The sequence below is a fragment of the Ochlerotatus camptorhynchus genome, unplaced genomic scaffold (genome assembly GCF_037179485.1).
Source record: "Ochlerotatus camptorhynchus isolate MF236.1 unplaced genomic scaffold, CSIRO-AGI_Acam_v1.1 ptg000083l, whole genome shotgun sequence".
NCBI lineage: Eukaryota > Metazoa > Arthropoda > Insecta > Diptera > Culicidae > Ochlerotatus > Ochlerotatus camptorhynchus.
This window is the reverse complement of record NW_027040573.1, coordinates 2437240-2459005: the sequence shown is the minus strand read 5'-3', so window position 1 is coordinate 2459005 and position 21766 is coordinate 2437240. Positions and strand designations below refer to the sequence as shown.

The 21766-nt window shown below is 40.6% G+C and overlaps 2 protein-coding genes across 2 annotated transcripts; one reads left to right on the top strand and one right to left on the bottom strand.

Annotated features, from left to right (window-relative positions):
• Positions 1 to 3733: 3733 nt before the first annotated feature.
• On the bottom strand, positions 3734 to 5106 carry Su(P) (prostaglandin E synthase Su(P)). Its single transcript, XM_065218057.1, has 3 exons — positions 4667 to 5106; positions 4265 to 4602; positions 3734 to 4200 (listed from the first exon to the last, which is right to left on the bottom strand). The coding sequence occupies exons 1-3, from the start codon at positions 5039 to 5041 to the stop codon at positions 3735 to 3737; spliced, it is 1179 nt and encodes a 392-aa protein (XP_065074129.1). The 5' UTR covers positions 5042 to 5106; the 3' UTR covers position 3734.
• A 7162-nt stretch (positions 5107 to 12268) lies between these two features.
• Prosbeta6 (proteasome beta6 subunit) lies at positions 12269 to 13263 on the top strand. Its single transcript, XM_065218055.1, has 2 exons — positions 12269 to 12440; positions 12571 to 13263. The coding sequence occupies exons 1-2, from the start codon at positions 12358 to 12360 to the stop codon at positions 13181 to 13183; spliced, it is 696 nt and encodes a 231-aa protein (XP_065074127.1). The 5' UTR covers positions 12269 to 12357; the 3' UTR covers positions 13184 to 13263.
• The last annotated feature ends 8503 nt before the right edge of the window (positions 13264 to 21766 follow it).

Here is a 21766-nt window from a genome sequence, read left to right as displayed (position 1 = left end):
GGGTTCAATACCAGTCGGCGCCGCCGGGATGTTCTGAGGCATAACATCTCTGATCACGTCTTCCTTCGGATGGGAAGTAAAGCCGTTGGTCCCCGGTTCATGAGTTGATGAGTCGATAGGTAGGGTCCAGGTGTGGGAGCTGCCTTCCTGGCACGTCGGTAGCATTGGTGCTCAGCACGGAAAACAAGATCGACGGAAAAAACAAACCAAAGGAAAAAAAAAAAAAGAGAGTTCATCGGGGTGTATTAAGAGTATTTGAGTGTTTCCTTGGCCGCGATAGTCACACGTGTATGCCGACCCTGAGGCAGTGTAGAGGGGGGTCTCATTAATGCTGGGCAGGGAGTACCCCAACTGTTACAATGTCTAAAACATCAACTTAACAAAACTAGCATCAGAGTTGGTTGGAAATGCTAACATGAAGCTTTAGTGTGATGATTTATTAGCTAGAGAATGATCTTTAGAAGAGGGTAGGTGGGTAGTTCCGTTAGAGTACGGCAGTATGAAAATTGAATAGAAGTTGAAAATGAGCGAAGGGCCATTAAAGCGACAGTTTTCAAGATAGACGCACATTTTTGCCTAGCCCGTACGATGTACGCGGGGACTTGAAGTATGTCTCCAAGTCCACAGGCAAAAATGTGCGTCCCTCTTGTTGCTCATAAACTGACTGCGGCTGTGGAATAGTTCTAGCGACGTTTTCATCACTACCTAAAGCCCCACGGTGCGAGAGCATTTCCAGTCGATGGTGTGTTATAATGCAGTTCTTCTTTACCCAACTATTGTGTTGCTCCTCTCGTCATGACCAACGTGATCATCTCAGAGAGAAAGCAGTAGGGTGGTTGTTGCGTGCTGTACCATCATCAGCATTGTTGACGGCTACTCCCGCCTTGAGTTGTTACATTCAAAGTGTTTTTTATGTTACTTCATACGCGAAGTTAACGATTTTCAGAGTTGGTTGGAAATGCTAACATGAAGCTTTAGTGTGATGATTTATTAGCTAGAGAATGATCTTTAGAAGAGGGTAGGTGGATAGTTCCGTTAGAGTACGGCAGTATGAAAATTGAATAGAAGTTGAAAATGAGCGAAGGGCCATTAAAGAGACAGTTTTCAAGATAGACGCACATTTTTGCCTAGCCCGTACGATGTACGCTCTCGCACCGTGGGGCTTTAGGTAGTGATGAAAACGTCGCTAGAACTATTCCACAGCCGCAGTCAGTTTATGAGCAACAAGAGGGACGCACATTTTTGCCTGTGGACTTGGAGACATACTTCAAGTCCCCGCGTACATCGTACGGGCTAGGCAAAAATGTGCGTCTATCTTGAAAACTGTCGCTTTAATGGCCCTTCGCTCATTTTCAACTTCTATTCAATTTTCATACTGCCGTACTCTAACGGAACTATCCACCTACCCTCTTCTAAAGATCATTCTCTAGCTAATAAATCATCACACTAAAGTTTCATGTTAGCATTTCCAACCAACTCTGAAAATCGTTAACTTCGCGTATGAAGTAACATAAAAAACACTTTGAATATAAAACTAGCATCATTTGTTAAATTTCATAGCACATATTGAAAAAAAAACATCAGTTTCAGCCAACTGTAAATTAAATTCATAAGGATACTCCGGTATGGCATAAAAAAAAATCCACCAGCGGAAGAAATATTAAACCGTCTGAATAACATTGGCACACCCCTCGTATTTCATGGTTTTGGCGGAAAGAAAATTTCTCTGCAGGTCCGAAATCTTATCCTGCGTGATTTCCAACGAAATGAATCGCATCGCAAAATAGCCGAAAAATATGGGATAAGCCGTGATGCAACTCTGAAGATCTATTTAAAGTATCAATTGCTTGGAAGTGTTGCTGATCAATCTGGAAGAGGACAAAAACGAAAAAGTGATTCACGAACAGACACCAGGATTATCCCTGAGATTAAAAAAGATCCACGAATCACCATCCGCGCAGTGAAAGAAAAACTTAATCTGTCCTTGCGAGTTTTATGTCTGTTTGTCTATGCTATTTCCATAAGTTTACTTAAGTTCTCCGATTTTTTGTGAAGCTCTTCGTAATTGAAATAAATAGGGCTATTCTGCGCGGCGTGTGAGGTGAAGTGACAGTGAAGTGATGGTGAAGTGACAATTGTCACCTCGGGTGAGGTGACTCTCCGTGCAAATCAAATGGAGAGTCACCTCACCCGAGGTGACAATTGTCACTTCACTGTCACCTCACCTCACACGCCGCGCAGAATAGGCCTAAAAGTTCTCCGAATTTCTATAAAATATCCTCAAAACTTCCCAGAAGCTCCCAACATTTATGTATAATTTCCAAATTTGCATTGAATATTCTCAACTTATATGAAGTTCTCTGAACATTTACGAGAAACATAAATAAATACAACATTCAAAGAAATTTGAAACAGAGTTCCATTCGTGTTTCAAACCCGCTCAGAAATAAAACCGAATAGTCGAGCAGTTGCAAATCTGGTGCAAAATCGTGCTCGAATAATGAAACTGCAACTCAGCATTGCGAGAGGTGCGTTTCTGTTCTAGTTTCAAATTAACCACTTCATTCGAGCACTTAAAATGACGTTTACTACCACTCGAACTTTGAAATAAAACATTATTTTGAGATTTTTTCTTCTAGAACCTCGAGAAAAGTAGCCAACATTTGTGCGTTTTATAAAAAAAAATAGAAATTAGTTGGTCCAGTTTTGTGAAATCGCTGGTAGAAAGTCAAGCCAAAACTGCTTAACAAAGTGGTCAATTGAAACAGTCCTTATAAAATACAACAGCATTGCGAAGGGCCTGAATGTAGCAATTGAATCACAGACCGTGTCAGACAAACTCAAAATTGATTTGAGCCAATTCGTCAAAAGTAGTTTTACTCAAAAACTTCTCGAATATGAGGAAAATCCATGAACCGTTTATTGGTCTATGAGTATACTAATAGACTGAGTGAAACCTCTATCTATTTTCATCATATTCGAAAAGTTTTTTTTTTCCCGGAAAATTCAACTCGCTTTTAAGTAAATCCACTGTTGACGAAATCGAGCCGACTCAGCTCAATTTCGAACGATCTGATCAACCGTGCAATTTCCACATAAAAGCGATTTTAGGGTATTTTTCCGCTTTAGACTAGCGACCCAAAATTAAGTAAAGCTACAGTCGGGTATCCTTATTCCCGGATGGTTTTTTATTCTTTAAGTCTTTTTTCGGGTTTCTAGCTTCGAGAGGTAGAATGCTGACCGGATATGCTATCCTTTTCAGCTAACTAACCGCGTCCAAGAATCCTGAAAAAAAATCATACGAACGATAAAAACCATCCGGGAATAAGGATTCCTCAGTGTAGTCATCTATTTTGCCGAATACAACACAACAAGAAATATTAATCACCCCTAATCACTAATAACGAACAGAACAATTCATCAGTTTCACATAATTATACATGTATCGTTTTAAGGGGAGAAAACTTTTGCAAGAAATGTCTCAAGCTATTCAATAAAATACTCTAAAACCTCACTCTTGACTATCACAAAAATATCTAAAGGGCAATATCGTGATTAATTAACTCATTGATCAGCAACAGGGGGTTTGTAAACATTGTGTAAATCGCATGGCATTGACGTTTTTTTTTAAAGAATTATATCCAGTAAGGAAACACATTTAATCTTGATATAAGAATCTACATATATTAACAATCCTAAAATCAACGACTGGCAATAAATTATGAATCATTTATTTAAACCACCTGTCCCCGATTGCTCATGACTTCTTTGCGCACTCCATAAAACCACCCGCCAATCTTTGTGTTGTCCAAACAATCCTTAAAAGCCTGGCAGCCTTCCATGCTGTTCAAAATGCCAAACACTGCCAAATCGGCAAGATTCGGCGTTTGTCCACCTAGGAACGGTGACTTCTTCTTCTCGATAGCCGCTATCCACTTGTCGCATGCATCGTAAATGTGTGATCTAACGTCGTCCGAGAGTTGATGTCGCTTCTTAAGCCGTTTACTGATAGCCCACATGGCCATGGCTCCAACGTACACCATCAAGTCCCGTTCCCACTTGGGAAAATGCACATCCCATTCGCCGACGTCCGAAAACCATTCAAAAGTTTCCATCGCTTCGTCTTTAGTACGGTAGACATTCGGTGAGATTAGATGTACCAGATGATCATCTGCCCACGAACGCCACTTCCGCTCTTCACTGCAAGATGTGACAAATTTAGATATATTCAAACAATCTTAAATCGGATGCACGCGTAACTTACTCTTGAGCATCATTCGCTTTGTGCTGTTTTGAATCTTGCAACATGAGAAAGTACTTGTTCATAATATCGCTCGTTTTCCTACCGGCCTCATTGACGAATGAAATGGACGGATAAAACTTGGCCAATTCGCCAACATCTTGGTTTTTGTCGTTCAGATAACTAGACAACACTGAGACAATCATGCTTGAATCGGTCAATTGAACGTATTTTCCTGTTTGTGTCTTTGCCAGCAAGATTGGCACCTTCTTTGTACCAGACCATTTGATACTCTGTCGCAGCACCGCGTCTACTTCTACGACCGAATAGGACAATCCACTGTAATCTAGAAACGATCGCACCTAAAATCCATTAACAGATGGAGTTAAAGTGTGCCTAGTAGTATATATTCAAAACATGTGTTACCTTACAACAGAAAGGACACGTCTGAAATTGAAACAGCACCAGTTCCAAGCCGGAGTCATCCTTCGGATTCACAACCTTCCTCATAATTTTAACATCCGGTAATCGATCTAAATACGTAGGCCCAATCTTCTCGTTAATCATATGATCAGTTGGGGCACCCCTGAAATAATTGTAACCAGACCAGCCGGTTCCCAGTACAGCTCCAACAGCGATTCCTTTCATTGCAAGTCGCACCGAACCACCGGAAGACTGTCTCCCGGCAGAACTACCTAACAACCTAACCACATTGTGTCGCTGTTGACTGCGAACCACTCCGAGACCAGTCGAAAAACGCACAACTGAGCGACTAACGGTGCCCAAACGGTACGTTGCCATTACTTCAAGTTATTAATTGTTCAGTGAATGTTGTTATTCAATATAAAATTATTGAACGAAATTAAAAAGTCGCAAAAAGTACAAAACTCGACTCGACCAAAAGCAAAACTGTTATGAAATATTGACAATACTGTACGCATCGTTAGCTCTTTTTATCTGCATAATATTACAGTCAGAGCTAAAAAAGCCGGATAAATGAACAAAAATTTAGAGATCTACACGCAGAAAAAATTACCATCGAAACATATTTGAGGTAAATTTAATCGTAAACTTAGTTTGTTCTGGCCACAAACATAAACTCACAGAAAAAAAGTTGTTGAAAATTACATCCAAATTGCTGCAACCAGGTCAATCCATCGGTTGTGTAATATAACGTTGTACGATGTACATCGATTTTGCGAAAAAAAATTACATTCATTGATGTAATATTGTATCTACTTTTTGTTATTACATCATTATTTCATACATCAGCTTGAATTACATTGATCGATATTAATTTTTTGTTTGCTGTGTAGGTTGATTTCAAACGTATTCCATGTTTGAAGCCATTCCCTAATAAAAAAATAACCATAAACGAACGATAACCCAAATCATTGAACTATTCCACAAATGGTTTGGATGATACCCAGAACACGTCGTTAAGCAAATTAACCATACAATTTTTATTAGGGTTGACAATAATGCTTAAAACAAAAATAATGTTACGTTTATTTTAAAAATATTCGTGTTGAAAATAAACGTGAATATTTTTGTTTGATTTGACAACTATATGTAATCACAAAAAAATATGTTTTTTTTTTAAACATGCTTTTCATGTTTAAAATAAACAAACATATTTTGGAATTATTTTTGCATTTGAATGCGGGATAAAACAAAATATTTCAAATGTTTCGCAAATAAATGGAAATCTGCAGACAGGACACCTGGTTGCTGGGATCTAGGTCCGAGATCCGGGGGACCGTCGAGGTGGGTTTCCGTGGGTTTCAGATCAGTAAAACCGCTGAAACTTTGTAAAGCTAATACGTATGGTCGTTTCTGACGCTAGTCCTCATATCGCCCTCTTTCTACGTTTGGTGTTGGGGGATGATCTGTTTTTCTTTCGACGTCGAGTGGGGGGTCAGGATGATATGGGGATCGGCATCAGAAACAACGTAGTGACATGTAGTGACGTTGATATTGTGGGGTTCCACCGGTTTTGTCGAGCTTGGAACACCTGCTTGTGTGAGTTTCCGGACCCTCTACTTTGGTTTCGACGCTTGCAGGGCGTTTTCGGTTGAGTTTGCCGAATGTAAACAAGAAGCATAAAAAGGAGGACACGCTAAAAGTTGTTTACCCAGATTGTGTATTGATGAAATAAATATGCTTTTGAATTTAATTCAAACATACACATTTTTGTTGAAAACATTTTTTTAATTTGCTTTAAACTATTCATATTTTTATTTAATAAACATATACCTATATTTTTGATTTAAATGTACAAAATTTGGTTCCTTGACAAGCACAATCTCACGAACACTGAAGTTCATCTTCCATATGTAAAAATTAAGAATAAAAAGAAGAAGAAGAAGAAGAAGACGTAGAACAAAAAAGGGTATCGCAATATCACAATTACTTTAAAAGTAACCCCGTGGTTTCACGCACACTCTTGTTCATCGGATAGAAACCCGAGAAATATTATTTAACCATAAGAATAAGTGGCTAACCACCAATACGGAATATCATTCCAACTCTATGCGGTGTGGTCGCACTATCTATGATATTCTTTGTGTATGGTACCTATGATGGAATATGAGGAAATATGAGGGAATCTCCTTATAGCAAAGAAGAACACTACACTGAGGCAAATAAATTAAGAACTTCATAAGAACCGTTTATCCGTTGCGTAGCGCTTCCGTAGGGCTTGATCCTTTAACAGATCGTCTTGGCAAATTGCGTAGTCTGATTTAAAAAAGAATCTAAAAATCCGAAACTATAACATTGAAAATATTGAACTTACCATTTCCCTAATAAAAATAACCATAAAAGAGAGCTTAACGACGTGTTCGGGGTATCATCCAAACCATTTGTGCGATAGTTTACCCATCCGGGATACAGTTCGTTTATGGTATTTGTTTATTAGGGTTGGAATGTCAATTGCACTTGGATCACTTCGTAGATCCAGCAAATAATGCCGAAATATCCATCGAAGAAAAGATGCTGAATGGGAAGAATCACTCGAGTTGCTACTTATGAGCTGGATGTCATATTCACAGCAGCCGGAAAAGGCGGCAAATGATATTTCAGTCATATTACACTAGGGGAATTACACGTAAGTCACACAGAACTTTAAAAAAAAAACCATTACTACATGCACACTCGTATTTACGCTACCAATTATGTTACACTATGATAACAATCTTCTCGACAATCTTGTAATTCAAGTTGTAATTCCATATATACATCCATCCAACAAAAAAGCTCCCAATAAAGAGCCGTGTTTGCTATGGAGGTTATTAAACCGGAAGAGTTTCCCCTACAGTCAGTCGGAACTAATTTCGATAATTACTTTGACATGAAACATAATTCATAAGTCAAAACAATTTAAAAAAAATCAAAAATCCTATGTAGCATGAATTGTGAACAATAGAAAAATATTAATAGTAATGGTAAATGGCTCAAGTTTGTTCGAAAAAAAGAGTTTTTGTTTAGTTAAGAAGATACATAACAACCTTCTTGTAGATTTTCCCATTAACCCAGGGGGAACGACACTTCAAGATTATCCCATTTTTACTCAAACCTCTCATATAATTTTCAACGTGCACAAAATTTCAATCCATCCTATCTATTCTTTCTATTCCCAACTTATCACTTCTGCATGCACACAAATTGTCAAGCAAGCCGTGCAGTTTCTCGAAGTTTTCAGGTCAACCGCGAAGCACTCTACCATACTCACTGTCAGTTTACAACACTCTCCACAACAAACACCACGTATGTCAGCTGACCATGCCGGTAAAAAATCGGTGCGAAAACTAAAAAAAGATGACGGACCATTCGTCTATAATCGGTCTCGGGGGCAAAAAACATCAAGTGCATCACGGAGGAGACGGCAACGCACATCCATTTCCCGGACTCAAACCGATCGAATTCGACGGATAAGAGCCCGGGTCTCTGTGTGTTGTAGCATGGAAGTTACCGAACAGGCGCGAAGCAACTGTTGATTTCGTTCGAACTGCTGATTCTAGCCCCTGGAAAAGCCTTACCAATGAAACCCCCTACGACAAGCAGGTGGAAAAGGAATTCAGGTCGTTTTTTCCACTCGGCCCAAGTTTTACTCGTCTCTGCTGCTGGTCAAGGGTTCGGATAAGAAAGAGCTAATGGTGAAGTAAGACACCCACCGGGTGATGTATTTCTGTGCGAGAATATTGCGGATCAAATTCCCGTCCAAATACAGCTGGGAATATTAACTGGAACCTTGTAATCCATCGCCATCACCCGTTCATCCTACTGTGCAGTTTCGACCTTTTCGGTGCGGAACCGTTTTCTGCACTTGAGCTGTGAGCTTTGATTATTATAGTTGGGCGGTGTCCTGAGCGGTGTCCATTAATTCCGTTTCGCTAAAAATCAATATGTTTGACCCCCCCCCCCCCCATTTGGAACAAAACGGTACACTGAAAATGACCCCCCTCTATTTATTACGCAACGCTCTATAAGCCCCCCTCCCCCGCCTTTTCATTTAATTATTGTTTGATTTCGTTTTGTATTTTTTTATTTTTAGGTAATTAATTATATTATTAATATTCAAAACAAAAACAAAAGATCAGCGTACCATCGAGTACCTCCTTTTCATAAAAGTTCAAGATAGCAAAAATCTCAATTTATAAAATTAAAACAGATCCATTTTGTAAAGCAAGATTTAGTGATGATAGCCTTCGTTGTCGTTGCCAAAAACGTCAAAAAAGACCTGTATTTTCAAACTTTACATCAAGAAACGAAAAAAAAAACAAAATGTTCTCTTTTTTACGCAACGCAAAGCTTTACTACTCCTCTCCTATGTATAATTCGTAACGATATAGGTGACCCCCTCTCCCCCTATAAGCGTTACGTAATTCATGGACGCTTCATTGCAGCAAATTTTGCTTCTTTTTACACCTATCTAGAGTCGGTGTATAATGAGTCACGCCAAGAGTGAAGCCAAGTCTACCTATTGAACTGTCAAACCGGCTACCTATCGTGCAAAGTAAACAAACATTACGATGCTATTAAAAGTCCACGAAAGGTATCGCAATAAAATATAAAATATAATCGAAGAAATGATCATAAACACTCAGTGAGCATTAAATTGTCATGGGATACGTTTGGTAACGATCAGTAATGAGAATTTCTACTATTTTTTGTTAAGATGATTTGACAAAATCACTGATAGAATGATTTACAACAGCCGCTATTTTTTTTTGCTCGCTAGAAGTCATTTGAAGTTGATGTAGCAGTCCTCTGTTGCCAAGTGAAAAGAAAGGGAATCTTTCGAAAACCGTGATGCGAGTTCAACTGTTTTTCTCTTGGCGTGACTCATTATACACCGACTCTACACCTATCCTCTACGCGTTCAGACTAGTATCCCTCTGAAATTTTTTAACATCCCTCACATCACATCAATTGCCTGATCTATTCCCATCTATTTTTTCTATCCCTGCTCTATTTTCGTCAACACGACACACTCAAAAAAATCCCATCAATTATGTTTTTCCCCGAAAATCCCAAGTAATTACTAGACTGAAAAAATACATCCAAATGAGTGTCGTTCCCCCTGCATTAACCATATATTGTATTTAAACTTATAAAGTCTATTGTTTGGTTACAATACATTTTTTTGCTCCTCCATGGCTTTTTTACGAGGTCAAACCTTGAACATTGCGAGGGGGAAGACTCTATCTACGATGCAGGAACTATTGTGTTTTGTTGTGGCTAGCTGCGTGTATGCTGAGTAGATAGAAAGAAGATTTATCACGATTTTGGAGATTTCCTGCAAAAAGATGATGCGCGATGCAAGTAGATGCGAGAAATGAAAGAAGATTTTTAGAAGATTGATTCGCTAGTGTGAGATATTTCGAGCATCTAGAATTGAGATTTAGATGTGTCGCCCCCCTCGGAACATTCAGATGATTGAATACGTGATTTGAGCTCACATCTATCAACGCTTGAAAACTCTCGTGTAAGAACTAGCTCCTGTAGTACGATAATCATTAAAAAGTCGCGCATATGCAATACATAAGTGTCTTATGAAAAAAATGAAAAAAATAAAAATTGTTAAGGTTTATTATGTTGTATATGGTTATGGAATTCACAAGTTTATTTGCCTCAGTATAAACCATAATAAAAAAAATTCCATACATGAACAAAAACCCAAATGATAGAACTATTCCTAGAACGGTTTGAATGATAACCATAACAAATATTAGGGTAGCTATAACTATGGGCCAGTCAGGTTAATAGAAATGTATTCAAACTTTTATCATAGAGGTAATTCTAAGACTAGTAGGTCCCGAAGAAACGTGCTCAACTTTTTGACTCAGTTCTGGTACTATCTTCGGTGCCAAGCCAATCGATGCTCCCCTCGAAACATAGGAAAGATTCACCCCTCATTTTATCTGTCAAACTTTCATAGCGAATTAAAACAAACATAGTGTAGTACTGGAATTTCGACTAGAATGGGTTACGTCAATCGATTTGCTTGGGACCAATAGGCTAGTCAAGTAGTGAGCCAATTTAAAATCGTTAGTTTCCACCGGTTGCTTTTATGGTGGTAAGCTCCAACCGGTATTATCCTCAGATTTAATCCGTAACAAGAATATTCGGATGCTTTGATGCCGACATCAGAGTTAATCAACACGACTCTAAACAAAAATTTTGCAGATCATTCAAACAGGGACGTTATTAAAGGTTAATCTGAGTTGAAGCTTATATAGTACGTTCAGACTACAGAGTTATAACAACAATCAATACGAAACTAACGATTTTAAATTGGCTCATCACTTTAGTAGCCTATTGGTCCCAAGCAAACGATTAACGTACCCTATTCTAGTTGAAATTCTATTACTACACTATGTTTGTTTTGATTCGCTATGAAAGTTTGACAGATAACATCAGGGGTGTGTGGATTCATGCAGAACATGCAGGGGTGAGTGAAATAGCTTGGGACTGCTTGGGACCGTTGTTCTGGTACTGAGTGAGCCAAAAATAATAATGATTTTCTTCGGGACCCAGTGGTCTTAGAGTTACCTCTATGGTTATAACAACAATCAATACGAAACTAACGATTTTAAATTGGCTCACCACTTTAGTAGCCTATTGGTACCAAGCAAACGATTAACGTACCCTATTCTAGTTGAAATTCTATTACTACACTATGTTTGTTTTGATTCGCTATGAAAGTTTGACAGATAACATCAGGGGTGTGTGGATTCATGCAGAACATGCAGGGGTGAGTGAAATAGCTTGGGACTGCTTGGGACCGTTGTTCTGGTACTGAGTGAGCCAAAAATAATAATGATTTTCTTCGGGACCCAGTGGTCTTAGAGATACCTCTATGGTTATAACATGTTATAGCGCTATCTTGATGGTGGTCTCTGTGTTGCAATTATTTGACAACCGTTATAAAATGTTATAACTCTCGAGTCTGATCACGGCATTACCAACAATCAATACGAAACTAACGATTTTAAATTGGCTCACCACTTTATTAGCCTATTGGTCCCAAGCAAACGATTAACGTACCCTATTCTAATCGAAATTCTAGTACTACGCAATATTTGTTTTGATTCGCTATGAAAATTTGACAGATAAAATGAGGGGTTATTGGTTTTTCCTATGTTTCGAGGGGTGAATCGATTAGCTTGGGACCGAAGAGAGTACCAGAGCTGAGCCAAAAAGTTGAGCACGTTGTTTCGGGACCTTCTAGTCTTAGAGTTACCTCTATGGCATTACCGTCATTAAACTATTTAGCCTAATTTTTTCCTGAGGGTTTAAACTCATTTTCTGAGTAACAGGCATGTTACCTAAAAATGAGGAGCACCAGCGAATTTCATTATGATTAGCTTTATTGCTGGGACTTAGTGTGTATATTTACCTAAATATGAGTATACGATTCTTATCGTGTTGAGCTAACATCACGTCGAATGTCAGAAATAACAACACATCCTGAATACACCCCTGTGTCCGCCAATCTCACTCGCTCGCTTTCGTTGTCGTCCGTCAAATCAAAAACCTTAGCAGTCAACAGTCAGCAGAATTTGTGTTGTTCTCGCGAATTGTTCTCATTTTTCCTTGTAATTACTATCAAGATGCTGGGTTTTGAAAACTTTCCAGAATACGAAGTCCCCGGTGTGCGCCAGGTTCAATTCTACCCGTATGAATCTAACGGAGGGTAAGTTATTTTTTAGTTCAAAGTTTTGTTGTCTGACAACCGGTTAGGTTATGGCTTGAGCTTGGATGACAAGTCGTTTTACAAGAAAACTAACGTTGAATTATTGTTTTATACTATTTTGTTCTTGTAGGAGCGTGGTTGCAATTGCTGGAGATGATTTCGCAGTGATTGGAGCGGACACTCGCTTGAGTTCGGGATATTCCATTCATACGCGTACGCAGAACAAACTGTTCCGGATGTCCGATAGAACAGTACTTGCCTCGACGGGATGCTGGTGCGATACTCTTGCTCTGACCAGCTTAGTCAAAGTGCGAATGCAAATGTACAAGGATCAACACCAGAAGAACATGTCAACTCCAGCAGTGGCTCAAATGTTGTCTATTCTGATGTACAATCGGCGGTTCTTCCCGTACTACGTGTCCAATGTCCTTGCCGGGTTGGACGAGGATGGAAAGGGTGTAATCTACAGCTACGATCCTATCGGGCATTGTGAAAAGACTACCTACCGTGCAGGTGGCTCGGCCGGACCATTGCTGCAACCGGTTCTCGATAACCAGATCGGATTGAAAAATATGGTCAACGTTGAACCGACTCCAGTGCAGCTGGATAAGGCCATCTCCATTATTAAGGATACTTTCATTTCCGCTACGGAACGGGACATCTACACGGGAGATTCGGTTATAATCAATATCATTACTAAGGACGGCATCAAGGAGGAAACCGTCCAGTTGAGGAAGGATTAAGCAGCGATGGTAAGAATGGGAGATTTGCTTTGATTTTCAATTTATTACACTTATCCAATAAATCTGATGAAAAGATGAAACATTTTTGTCTGTTAGATGTGTGAACATTCCTAGGCAGAGATTCTTATTGGGTGCGACTTACTTTTGGAAGTTCCATAAACTCGCAATCCACTATTATTCTATCGCAAAATTCAGATTGCTCTGCCAAAAATTAAAGGTTTCTGTTTGCCACAGCTAGGCCCGCTATTTTAATCTCAGAAACATATACCTAGACCAGGTCTGCCCAAGCTTTCTAAACATGCTTTTTCAAACGTCTACATTCGGCTCACCGCCACCTCCACATGTCCGTCCAAGATAAATCATAAAACCTACTCTCCGAGCGCTAACCTGAAACTATTTGACCTGAAAAATCAAAACTTGATCAACCCCCACCCACTTTATAGTACTGGATTTACATCATTAATCCATACTCCATGGCGGGTTGGAGGCAAAGACCATCAAGAACGAATCATGGAACAATGTGGAGCAGGTTTGGACAGCCATCAATCTGGGTGATCGCACACTATTTGTATGTGCTCTATACATTCCAACTGATCGAGTCCGGGACAATGAACTCATCAAAACTCAAACTGACCGACAGAGTTTTCACAATTATCGAAAGTGCCACTCCAGTTGATGAGATATTCATTTTGGGTAACTTCACTAATAGCTCTACATTTCACGCAGGAACTATTAGTATTATCGACTACAGCGCAGCAACGCTTTCTCAAATTAACCATGTAGTTAACGAACATAAACGTGGTGTGGACCGCTACTTGGTGAGCACTCATGACAAGGCTCCATTAATTTTCTCGGCTCCTTGTACACTAACTAAGCCAGTTCCGCATCACCCTCCTCCAATTGTAACTGTTGACGACAAATTCATGCGTGATTTCGACGATTATCCTGCTGCGGTTTCTTATGACTTCCGTAAAGCTGACCACCGTATCATCACAGATATATTGTCTAGCATGCAATGGGAGAAATGTTTGATCCTGATGACGTTAAGGCTGCAGCGCTAATCTTTTCACATGTCTTTGCATATGAAAAGTGACAGACACGTCCCGAAAAGAACTCAGATAGGCAGACAAAAGAGTTAGGTGCGTAGATTGAAGTTAATCAAGAGAGCAGCATTGAGAAGATTTACGAAGTATCGCACGTTTCCTCTGAAACTACATTATGTATGTGCGGTTGAATCACATGTACCAGCGAGTTAGTCGTGAAAGCTTTTCAAGTTTCCAACGAGGCATCCAGCGCAAACTTAAGCTACGCACGAAATCCTTTTGTAACTGCGTGAACGAGCAACGCAGGGAGTCCGGGAGTCCACCTTTTTTTTTCTTAAGTTTGCCAGTTTATTCACTAATGAGATAATAAGTGACGACCATGTTATACTGGCTGCCAGGAACGTTCCAGTAAATGGGTACAATTGATATTAACTCTGAGATAATTTACAAGGCCGCAACTCTACTCTACTGTGGATTACATCCAACAGGTTTGCTGTTCTTTCCATCGTTAGGAATAACCAGCCAGTTGTGACTGAAAAGCGCAGCAAGAAGAGGAAGAAGAATCGGGGCCAGTTCGATGACAGGATTGGTCGTGACGATACCACTGCGACGAAGAGATGTTGGAGATTTCTACCTTTTAAGCTACCTCCGTTGGTAGTGAAAATGCCCATCTTAACGAGCTCATCGCGGATCTGCCGTCGCTGGGCGTCAAAGCCGAATTCAAGTTGGGCAGATCACCAAGGTGGTGCTCCGTATGAAAGCGGAGTATGACTTGGTCGTCACCCACCTGAAGACTTCCAAGGTGGAATTCTTCACCCACGACATTCCCGATGAGAAACCCTTGAAGGGTCGTCATCAGGGGCCTACCAAACATCGACCCGAAGATTATCGAAGCTGAAATCAGGGACCGGTACAAGTTGGCCCCAAGTGCCGTCCGCTCCATCAATTCCATCATCGTCCACTGGGAGCCATACCGTGGTGGCCATCGCGATGTGATTCAGTGCCAACGATGTCTGAACCTCGGTCTGAACTTAAGACACGGCACCCGCTGCGGCAATTGCGCTCAAGACCACGCCACCTCAGAATGTGCTGCGGATGAACTTGTGGCTGATGCGCCAACTGTGGTGGTGCTCACCAAGGATCCGAAAAGCAGTGCCCTAAACGCGAGGATTTCAATCGCATCCGAAAACAGGCGCCACCAACAATCAACCAGGACGAAGGAAGGATAAGGCCCCGGTTTTCAGGGCGGAGGGCTTTCCACCTCATCATGGACAAGCGAATTCACGGGTGCAATCCGTCCCCCGTCAAGAAGCTTCCGGTGATTCTGCTGGATTCTGGAGACAACCAACAGTGCAAAACAACAACTCCGATCTGTTCTCAGCGGATTAAATTTTCGTCAACTTGATCAGTGCTCTTCGTAAGTGCCAAGCCCGAGCAGTACTCGGTAAGTTCATCATCCAGTATGGCGTCTAAACCGCTATCGTGACCTAGAATGCTTGCTCTATAAGAGCAAAAAGATTGAGCTTGCTCATATTCTCCGCAAGCATAACATCGACGTAACAAAGAAGAATACTAAGATGAAACAGTCGGAATAAAAAACTGTCTATATTAGTGTCTTCTTTCACGGCCTCTTTCATCCAATGAATACCCCCCGTATGCAAGGTGATTTTTTGGTTATGCTGCCCCCTCGGTATAGTTGAAATTTTGCGCTTTTTTATCAAAGCAATCACACTAAAACCAAAGATATCCTATTTCACATCCCTCACATCCGCACTTCTATCGAGGCTCTTAGTGTGGAGGTCGAATCGCTAACTGGAAATGTCCGGTTCATCCCTGTTTACTGCTCTCGGCAGTGTGCTGCTAATAACGGATTAGCAAGCATATTCAAGAACGACCTGACCATCCCCACTCGTACTAGTTTCCGATTCTTCGTTGGGGGCGACCTGAATTCCCGCCATGAAACTTGGCGGAACTACCAGTGGAACTACAGGTGGAACCGGAACGGATGTCTTTTGTTCGACCACGCCCAACATGGACTGTACACTGTGCAGTTTCCAGACGAACCAACTTTCATCTCTCCGGAGGGTAATCCATCCACCCTGGATTTTTTCCTGTCGAACATCGGACTATCCAAGCCGGAGGCGCACAACGATCTCAGCTCAGTCAGTCGTTGTCATCTTGGTTCCTGCTAGAAGCTGCATGCAAAATGACTACCACCATGTTAACTGGGTGCAGTACGGACGAATGGTGGACAGAAACATCGAAGAAAATCCACCGCTCGACACCGTAAATGACATCGACCGGGCCATATCCGTGGCTGACGGGGCGTGTGCTCGACAAGTTCCTGTGAGGGGTAAGTTTGTTGCTATTGATTCCCACACCCAATCACTGATTCGCTTGAGAAATGTTCGTAGATGCCAGGTTCAGAGGAGTGGAGATTTGGGCAAAAAACGTGAAAGGGCCGATCTGAACAGGCTGCTTCCAAAATGGACTCACTCCCAAATGAAAATTTCGGGCATGTTGTCCAGAATCTGGACAACCGCTCCAGACCATTTTGGAAGGTTGCCAAGGTACTAAAGATGCACCCCAAACCCATTCCATCACTCAAAGATGAACATGATGACGATCGGCTCGTAAACACCCCACAGGAGAAAGCAAATGCGATCGGTGAGCATGTCGCTTCATCGCATTTGCGTGGCTCGACAATCCAAAGTCCGCTCGAAGATCAGGTTGCGCAATGTGTCGTGTCTCCCCAACAAACAATTTGAGCTGATTAAAATCTGAAGAAGCAAATGTTTGACTGAATAAGCACTTATTCTTCTTCTTCTTCTTCGCATTTCAAGCTTATTGCATATCGCATATTAGCTTATTGCGTGCTCTCAACTTAGTGTTCTAGATGCACTTCCACAGTTATTAATTGAGAGCTTTCGATGCCTGTACCATTTTTGCATTGGTATAATTGTGTGGCAAGTCCAATCATACTTCTATGCCCAGGGAAGTCGAGAAATTTTCCAAGCCGAAAAATTCCTAGACCGAACCGGGAATCGAACCCAGCCACCTCCAGCATGGTCTTGCTTTGTAGCTGCGCCTTTACCGGCTGAGCTAAGGGAGGCCCCGAATAAGCACTTATACAGCTTTCAATGTTTGTTGGCTACGGCGGATATGATTACAGTACAACAGATTAGCTCAGCGCTGAAATGCACCATGAAATGAAGGCTCCCAGGTTTAGCGGCATATTCAACTTAATCTTGAAGAGACTCAGCATGAAAGTGCAGTCTCTTTTGGCCGCTGCACTACTTTCCAAGCATCTGGACGGTAGCTAAAATCATACCAATCTGCAAACCTGGTAAAGACCCAAAGAACATTGTCATCAAGCTACAGACCAATCAGCCTCATTTCAGCGCTGAGCAAATTGTTCGATAAACTCATTCTCAAGTTTGTCGAGGAAAACGAGGTGATGATGATGATGGTGCTCAAAAAATCTCACACTAGCCAATAAATCTTTGAAAAATCTTCTTTCATTTCTCGCATCTACTTGCATCGCGCATCATCTTTTTGCAGGAAATCTTCTTTCTATCTACTCAGCGTAAGCGCAGCTAGCCACAGCAAAACACAATGGTTGTCACTTCACGGTGAAAACTTGTCACTTGTCGTCACGGTGAAGTGATTTCCATTTGATTTGTACGACAATCACGGCTCTTATTCTGAGTAGCACTTCAATGTCACCGTGTAGTGACACCCGTAATAAGGCCCAATATTTCCTGCATCGTAGATAGAGTCGTCCCCCTCGGAGGAAAACAACATTCTCCTTCCGGAACAGTTTGGGTTCAGAAAGGGGCACTCCACCAATTGGGTTCTTTAATGATATTGAGGTAAATGCATATTCGTAATCTGCATTAAAAATGGAACCCAAACCCAAAATTTCATAAATTTTGGTACACTCGAACTATTTTAAATAAGTACGATTACATTTGCAAAAATCACCTTATTCGCGCCCCTCGGTGTCACTTTGTATGGGAGCGAGCTGTCAGTTTGTCAGTTTAGTGTCAAACAGTGAAGTTATTATTTTGCTTTGAATCTTGATTTAAAAATCGAGATGAGAGCGTGTGGGTTCGAAAAAAATATCGCTGTGCTCAGAAAACGAAGCTCTTTCAGATGATATATAAAAACGGATATATTTTTCAAAATTAAAGAACCCAATTACCAGCTAGAACGGGTGATGAATAACATCTGAAGGAACAAAGCTGTATCAAAGTCCACAGCCATGGCCTTGCTAGACGTTGAAAAGGCGTTTGATAATGTCTGGCATGGGGAACTTGTGTACAAGCTTTGTAACTTCAACTACCCATTACATCTGGTTAAAATCACCCGTAACTACCTCCAGCATAGGTCAAGCGGCGCCGGTGTTGTAGCTTGATTGCCTCTCACCCCAAAAGGTCTGGGTTCAATTACCAGTCGGTAAGAGATGAACTAGCCTATGGCTAAAAATCTCTTTAATAAAGAAATAAAAAAAATAAAAATCCCAGTCGGCGCCGCCGGGATTTTCTGAGGCATAAAATCTCTGATTACGGTCCACGGTCCATGAGTTGATGGGTCGATACGTAGGATCCAGGTGTGGGAGTTGCCTCTTTGGCGTCAGTAGCATTGGTGTTCAGCATGGAAAACAAGATCAACGGAAAACAAATCAAGGAAAAAAAAAAATGACGTCAAGCGACAAATGAACTAGGGGAAATGTTGGCTTAGGCAATACCTTAACCTATTATCGTCAGGGGATAAACAACGTCCTTGAGAGCTCAATTTTGGCATGTGGATACATTGTGTTTCAGAGAACCTATTGGCCAAATTTGAGTGCTCTAGGACTTAGTTTACCCCCTGACGATAATAGGTTAAGGTATTGCCGAAGCCGACATTTCCCCTAGTTATTAATTATTTTAGAGATTGGTAATCTTATGATATGATCACGCAGATGCTTTGTGGCAACACTGTATTGTGCAGTGTGACATATATGTACATTTAGTCATGATTGGTATGCTCTATTTTAAACGCCAGAAACACCAATGTTGCTAATGTTGAGCATGGTCATAAGACACCAGCGTCTTAAATCATTAATATTTTTTTCCTTATATTAAATAGAAAAGTGAACTTCAACAAAGATGTAGCTGAAGTAAATTTCATACTAGCATAAGCTATCCAATTTTGTTGTAGATCAATATAGTGAACTGTAAGAAAGAAATGAACAAATCACTTGACCCATCGTCGCCATGACCAATCGGACTAGTTTATCCGGAAATCCGTATTGTTCATAATCTGCTCGATAATCTGCCATAGCTGGTCTTGATCGATTGTGTCGTACGTGCAGTTTTGTTATCCTCCAATAAATTTGTACTAAAGTTTTAGTACGATTAGTTATCCTCCCAGCTACAAGTTCGTTGCAGACTTGCTTGCAGGACGAGTTCTGAATAGTGGTCATGTCCTTAATTTGTTTTGGATTCGAGTTATGTGGCTGGGAACATTGCGAAACATGACGGTGATTGATTTCGATTTCACTAAGTGCAAATTGATTCGAAATAAAGCTTAATGTGTTTACTTGGAGGCTACCTACCTAATCGTACTGAAAATCCGGCACAGATTTGAGCTTGATCGGCTTCCTATACTCCTCAATGTAGGCACATGTATCATATTCTTGTAGGATGAAATGGGAGAAAAACTAATCGTACTAAAACTTTAGTACACATTTCTTGGAGGATAACAAAACTGCGCTTGTGTCGTATGCTTATTTGAAATCGATGAATACATTATTAGGTCTATTCTGCGCGGCGTGTAAGGTGAGGTGACTGTGAAGTGACAATTGTCACCACATCTCACACGCCTCGCAGAAGAGCTATGTGTGGGCATTAGACTGATGCAAAATTTGACTTTTTCGCTCCACAGTGCTTAAATGGTTTCAAATCGGGTCCTGATTAGCCTCCCAAAGTTACAACTCATTTGGTTAGAAACAGACTTCGCACAAGCCATTTGAAGTTTACATGTAAATTACTATGGGAAATCTCAACGTTTTGTTCATTGCCTTCTAGTATTTTTCCATATTGAGCTGCGAAACAGTTCGATAGCCATTCTTATATAAAATTTTCTCAGCTACAACATTGCTGAAAATCGTTTCTATGTAAAACGAGACAGGAAAAAGTTATTAATTATTTAAGAGATTGGTAAACTTATGACATGATCAAGCAGCTACTCTGTAGGCAACACTGTATTTTGCAGTGTGACATAGTAGCCATGATTTTTGTGTCCTATTCAACGCCCCAGAAACACCAATGTTGCCTGCTGAGCAGTTGATTGAGCATGATCATAAGACATCAGCGCATTAAACCATTGATAACTTTCGATCCTTGCATTTAATCAAAAAGTGATCTTCAGCAAGTTGTAGCTGGGAAAATTTCCTACAAGTACAGTTGAAAGCTTTTGAAGCAGACCGATATGGTGAATTATTAGATAGACATGAACATAAATCTTGGTTTTACCATAGTAATTCCCAAACAAACTTCAAATGGTTTGTGCCATCTCAGTTTCTCACCAAATGGGTTCAAATTTTGAGAGGTTAGTCAGGATCCGATTTGGAATCGCTTAAGTATTGTGGAGCGAAAATTTCAAATTTTGCATCACTCTAGTGGGCATGTTATATTACGAACATGCCATAACACAATCACCCATAGGGGCTTATTATGGATGTCACTTCACGGTGAAAACTTGTCACTTGTCGTCACGGTGAAGTGATTCCCATTTGATTTGCACGGCAATCACGGCTCTTATTCTGAGTATCACTTCCTTATCACCGTGTAGTGACACCCGTAATAAGGCTCTATGTTTTAAGTTTTTTTTTTTGTGTGGAAAATACGGTTCGAACGAAAACAAGCATATGGGTGAATACCTTAGAGGTATAGGTATGTAGGTACTAAGTAATGTCCACTGGGTAGTGGATAATTCGCAGCTACTTTTTCAAACGGACGTATCTGCTTTTGTAAACAAATATTCAAACGTCAATTTGTCGAAAGTCCTGGCACTTCCACGCAAACTGTTGGGGAAACATTACCATTTCTTGGTGGTGGTGTTGGTTTACGTGCGAGTGCTAATAGCGAATTCGTTTATTATTCAGTTCCAACCTGGATCGGGTATCAATATTGGGTCTGCTTGTTTTCTGACAAACGTCAGTTTGATCGTTTGTTTTTAAAACCCAGCTCAGGTTGAGGTTCACACTGACAAAAAGTTCGGTTTCGCACTCGGTTGGAACTGGTTCCAACCCCGATAATAAACGAATTCGCTATAAGAGTTTTGGTACAGTGCCTTTTGAATCTTTGTTTTCAAAAGCAGACACGTCTCTTTGAAAAAGAAATAGAGAATTATGTCGGTTTATAGAGTACGACCACAAACGACGTGGCAGACGGACTACTGTGAACAAATGGATTCAATTTTTTGTAGTGGTCTGTGCTGGGTACAACGAAAGTAGTGCGGCACTTATTGCTAAATAAAACGTCCCTTGAAC